The 6,112-nt window shown below is 35.9% G+C and overlaps 1 protein-coding gene across 6 annotated transcripts in view; it reads right to left on the reverse strand.

Annotated features, from left to right (window-relative positions):
• Positions 1 to 6,112, reverse strand: part of MAP4K5 (mitogen-activated protein kinase kinase kinase kinase 5) — a 93,801-nt gene that overhangs the window by 44,627 nt on the left and 43,062 nt on the right. For all 6 annotated transcript variants that reach the window (XM_019630499.1, XM_019630497.1, XM_019630496.1 and 3 more), the window contains 3 exons: positions 4,321 to 4,368; positions 4,191 to 4,233; positions 3,362 to 3,434 (listed from right to left, as the gene is read on the reverse strand). In XM_019630499.1, the coding sequence (XP_019486044.1) occupies positions 3,362 to 3,434; positions 4,191 to 4,233; positions 4,321 to 4,368 (164 nt within the window). The remainder of the gene's footprint in view (positions 1 to 3,361; positions 3,435 to 4,190; positions 4,234 to 4,320; positions 4,369 to 6,112) is intronic.

Here is a 6,112-nt window from a genome sequence, read left to right on the forward strand (position 1 = left end):
CAACAGATGAATATATACGAGACTGAAGATCAACTGAGTAGCTGAAGTTTGAGTTATCTATTTGGGAGTCAGTGGCATCTAATGATGGCATGTGAAGTTATAAAGCATAGATGATATTACTCAAGGGAAATATTCTTTTTTTTTTTAAAGATTTATTTTTATTTTTATTTATTTTTTATTGGGGAATTGGGGGGATGGGAACAGTGTTGGGGAATTGGGGGAAGGGGAACAGACAAGTTGCTGTCGTTTTGTTCTTCAGTCTAGTTGTGGAGGACATTGCTTCACTGGCCCAAGTTGGCACCATCATTGCGCTCCTCCCAGGGGAGGCAGATCAGTCGCTGGCTTCTGGACGGCCGCTCACTGTGGCTGCTGACTGCTCACGCTGGCTGCTGGCCACACAAGGTAGCCCATGGCAACCCACTGCAGCAGGAGCTGCAGCCTACGCCGTTGCCGGCGACTCAAGGCAACCCAGCTCCACGTTGAGCTGTTGCCCAGCATCCTAGCTGTGGAGGGCAGTGTCACTGGCCCTCATATGTGGGATCCGAACTGGGGCCCTCTGGCATCCCAAGCCAGTTCTTAACCATCGTGCCACTCAGCCGGCCCCTCAAGGGAAATATTCTTTTATTTTTCTAATGTTTGCTATTTTAAAATTAATTTATATTTATATTGAATATGCACAAGGTAGAAGAAGTTGCTTTGATATGCACTGAGGTTATAAAGTTATCTAAAACAATTTCTGTCAACTTAAGTATGGTTGAGGATATAAAATACGTATACTAAAAATGCCAACATGTACATGTACATGCTTTATGCAAGTACTATTATACATACGTAATGGGCATAGGAACAAAGTGAAGAAAGCGATCACCATGGAGCAAGATGACTGAAGGCAAGTTTCACAGAGGAAAGAAGCTGAGCTGGAACCCTGAGAAAGCATATGGGCTTCATCTCCCCTGCCCACTAGAATCAGTTAGTGGTGGCTAACTAACGACCAAATTGACCAGGACTGTTGCACTTCCTGGCTCAGCAGAAAAGGGAGCTGTGAAGAAAGGCAGCGTGTGTGCCACTCCAAACAGGGCAGGACTTAAGATAAACACAGAAGACCGATTAACTAGGGAGGTAATAATACCTGGTATAGTCAGAGTACACAAAATTGATAATTTTGACCAAAGAAGTGTTCACAGGGGAGGATAGTCACAGAAGAGACAGAGGAGGAAAACAGACATGCAACGAAGGAAATTTTATAGGTAATCTAACTCAGCTGTTTTCTTTTAACTTTATTTAAATGATATTTATTGGGGCTTTTTCTGTTCTTAAAAGTGATATGTGTTGACTGAAGAGAATTTGGAATATATGAAAAAATGTGGAAGTAAACAAATTAAACATTATCCCATCCTAAGGGAAACATTGTTTTACCTATTTCTCTTCCATAAGTTTTACTTAAACACATATATATCTTCTATAAAATGGTATTATATTTTATATGCTTTTAATCTTTTTAGTTAACATTATATCGTGATTCTATCCACTGACCACTCATCTTTTAAAACAGGATTTTTAATACCAGCAATTTGTTCCACTGATTTGAATGAATGTGCATAAATTTTTTAACTCACTCCTATTGTATATGAATATTTTCCCTCAGTTTTTCATTGTTGAAGTATTGTGATAATGCTCTTCATATATAAATCTGTATGTCTCTCTGATAAATTAATACAAGCAGAATTGAGACCAGAGAACATAAACATTAAGGTTTTTGAAAAACATTGCCAAATTACCTTTCAAAATTGTTCCACCAATTTCCACTTTCACTGTCAAATATTTAGTGATAGTGATAGGTATTATCCATAATTCCAAATATTTTCTAATTTGACAGAAAAGAATGTATTGTTCATCTAATTTGCATTTTTAGTCATCATTGGGGGAAACATTTTTCATATTTTATGACATCTTATGTGTATTATTTTTATAGCTTCTAAGGAAATACTTTTATTGATTAAGGATTTACATATTAAAGACATTAAAACCTAGTTTATTTCAGCCACTAGTTCCTGGTTCGCTACTTGCCTTTTACTTATGTTTAAGTCAGTGGACATATAATAGCTTTAAATTTTCATGTAGTTAAATCTATCAGTTTTTCTCTTTAACGTTTTATGCTTTTATGCCAAGAAAGGCTTACTCGTTCAAATCTTAAAGCAGATAGTCACTGATATTTCTTTTGGTTTCACTTTTGTATTTAATTATGTCCATATATACAATTTATTTATTTACTTATTTTAAAGATTTTATTGGGGAATTGGGGGAGGGGAACAGCACTGGGGAATTAGGGGAAGGGGAACAGACACGTTGCTGTCCTTTTGTTCTTCAGTCTAGTTGTGGAACGTTGCTTCACTGGCCCATGTTGGTATTATCATTGCGCTCTTCCCGGGTGAGGCAGATCGGTCGCCGGCCTCTAAAAGGCCGCTCTTGGCAGCTCACACCTGCTGACAGCCACACACAGTAGCTTGTGGCAGCCCACTGCCGCAGGGGCTGCAGCCTACGCCGTTGCCGGCGACTCACAGCAGCCCAGCTCCAGGTGAAGCTGTTGTTCACCATGTTAGCTGTAGAGGGCTCAGAGTCACTGACCCTCATGTGGGATCCGAACCAGGGCCCTACTGCTCAGAGGTGGCATCCCAAGCCAGCTCTTAACCAACGCGCCACTCGGCCGGCCCTATACAATTTATTTTGATATTAGTATGAGGTATGGAGCTACTTTAAATTTCTTTCCAAATAATAAATTATCCAAATAATAAAGAATCCAACCTTTCATAAAAAACTTTAAATGGCACCATTTATAACAGTCACTAGATGATTTCACATATTGTTTATTACTAGGCTTTCTATTATGTTTCAATTATAAGCAGTGCTTTAGAAAGATGATTTTGTCAATAATTGGTAGGAGGCATTAGAAGTAGGGTGGCTGATGAAGACTCATGGTAGGGTAGGGTAGGATGCATGAGATTTAACAACCAGAAAGTGAAAGTGAAGTTCTAGGTTAAAATAGAAGCAAGAGCAAAAAGAAAGGGCAATTAAATGACAAGAGGTTGTACTATGAGCCTTTCTTTTGAAAATCTCACACCTATGAGTCCTCTCAACACAACATTCTAGAGATAGTAGGAATTATGAGAACTTGAATCTAGGGAAAGCTGGACAATGAAAATGAATGCCAAAGTTCCCTAACTCAATCAGAGCTATGAGTGTCAAGGACCATGCAAGTCTTCAGACTTTCAGTCAAGTATCAATTGTAGTACTAAGTATCACTGCTGAACACTAACCTTGAAGAAATGAAAACACACAAAATTCAATTTTAATAACGTCTTACCAATAAGGGGTGCCAATGAAAGATTTTCTCTTTGCAATGGTAGCTGTTATTTTTGCAGCTACACCAAAGTCAGCTAGTGGGAAAAAAAGAGAACAGAAAACTTTAGTTCTTTTCAATAAAACCACTAACATTTCTAAGTTTCACCCTTAGGGATGGCATTATTAATAATTCAGATATTAATGCTAGGGAAATATATATAAATTGAATACCTAAGTCTCTTCTTGCTTGGTTTATAACATATTTATTAAAAGGAAACAATTTACTGGCACTTTACTAGAATGAAAATATACTTTATTAAGAACAAAGTTAAAAATATTTTTATTACAAGTATATTGAAGTTAATTTGAAAAAGTTATTCAAACACAACCAGGTTAGTATTTTGGTGCTATTAAAAAAAGTACTGTTTTTCTATGTATAAACTTTTTTACTGTTGTTGTTAAATATGGTTATAAAAACTAAATACACACACAGTTCATTTTTGTCACTTAACAGACCAGGGGATTTCACTCCTACTCTTCTTAACTATTAATTTTGATGACTGAATAATGTTCCATAAGTGAATTTATCACAGCATAACAGTTTTTCTACTGCTAGCCCTATGTTCTCATTTTTTCTATTATAAATAATGTTATGATTAATACTTTTGAGTATGGATTTTTTTATCTTTACAATTAATTTCCTTAAACTGAATCTCAGAAGTAAAATTACGGGGTCAAAAGATGAACATTATTGTGGGTCTTGATATGAATGCTTAACTTGTATAGTGTTAATTCTCATTAAAATTTTTTTTTAATTTGGAAAAAACTGTTAGGAACCTGAAATGACATACCTAATTTTACATCACCATGATCTGTCAATAAAATATTTGCACCCTGAAAAGAAATGTAAATATTATTTAATTAAAATCATAAAATTCCTTCCAATAAAGTTATCAATTTAAACATATTAAATAAACTTACTTTGATATCTCTATGCATTTTGCCTTTAGTATGCAAATAGGCAAGACCCTGAAGTTAAAAAAGCAAAAAAAGTAGCATTAGCAAAACTGTGAACTGGGAGCCTAAATTTTCAACTTGAATTCTTATTGAATAAGAAAAATCAGAATGTCTCTTTTTTTCGTGGGGGGGACCCTAGATGAGTTTCTTTTTACTAATGAATGTTTACTATATTTTAAGATTTCAAATTCATTTTCTGGTAAAAATCAGAAATATTTTACTATAACACGATCATAACTAAGATAATGAACATATCCAATGCTACCAAAGTTTCTCCCACACACAGATCTTATTTTTTCATTGATTTTTATTGTAGAAAACTTCACATATAAAAGCTGAGTACCAATACAATGAATCCCTGTGTAGCATCACCTAGACTCAACAACGATGAAATCATGGCCAATCTTGACCCTCACACACCACACACTCCCCCTCCACCACCATACTATTTTGAAGTTCCTGATTTCACATAATTTCATTCACTAAGGCTGTGACTTTTTGAAAACACAAAATCATGATATTACGCCCTTAAAATTAACAATTTTTAATATTATCAAATATCCAGTGTTCACAATTGTTTAAAGTGGGATCCAAACAAGGCCTGTACACTGCAATTTGTTGACATGACTCCTTCTCTTTTAATCTACAGAATCCTCTGCCATATCTTATTATTTTTTTCCCTGTAAGTTTGTTTAAAAAAGTGCTGTTTATCCTGTGCATCTCCCAGGGTTTGGATTTTGCTAGTTACATCCCAACAATGTTAATATGGTCCTTTGACCCCTTGTAATACCAGTAAATGAGCACTTAGATCCAGGGTCTTGATGAGATTCAAGACTGAATTATTTTGACAAAATTATTTTATGGGGGGTGCTATTATCAGTCAGAAGACTGAAATAACATGAGTTATTTGAACTCTAGAACTAAAAAGGCAGTAAGAGAGCACTAAGGCATTACAGCAGCAGCAACTGCAGGAAGCTGCTACCAACTCTAGGGCTGGGGGAGGGGAGGGAGAAAAGAGGCTGGGGTTATTAATACTTAGAAGCCTGGAAGAAGGTTTCTGTGGAACTGAAATTCAGACCTCTGAGATGGATGCACTGTTCAGCTGGTGCTGGTGGTCATTAAGAATTACACAATGTTTGGCTGTCTTATAGTGATATAAGCAGCCATTAATGCTTATCTGCTTTCTGTCACTATAGATAATTTTTTAATTTTCTATAGTTTTGTGTAAACAAAATCACAATGCATTCTTTTTTTGTCTGGCTCTTTCATTCACAATAAATAATGACATTTCTTGTTAATGTGCATATCAATAGTTCATTCTTCTTTATTATTGAGTGGTAGCCCATTGTACAGATATAGCAAATTTGTTTATCCAATCACTTGTTGATAAGACATTTAGTTGTTGGGTTGTTTCCAAGTTTTTAGCTATAATAAAGCTGCTATGAAAATTCATGTACAGTTGTAGGATTTTTTTCCTCTTGGGTAAATACCTAGCAGTGCAATGGCTGGATTATATGGTGGTACAAGTGAAACTTCTGATGCCTGCCAAACTGTTTTCCAGAGCAGATATACCATTTTACATTGAAACTGGCAGTGTATGAGAGTTCCAGTTAGTCCACATCCTCACCAACCATCCAAAGTTCAGTTTTTTTAATTTTAGCCACTCTTTTTTTTTTTTTTTTTTTTTTTTAGCTGAGCCATCCTGCTACCTGTTGGCAGCTCAGCGGCTGCTCAGCTCGGGCTGGACTCGAACCGC

The sequence above is a fragment of the Hipposideros armiger genome, unplaced genomic scaffold, assembly GCF_001890085.2.
Source record: "Hipposideros armiger isolate ML-2016 unplaced genomic scaffold, ASM189008v1 scaffold_918, whole genome shotgun sequence".
In the NCBI taxonomy this organism is placed as follows: domain Eukaryota; kingdom Metazoa; phylum Chordata; class Mammalia; order Chiroptera; family Hipposideridae; genus Hipposideros; species Hipposideros armiger.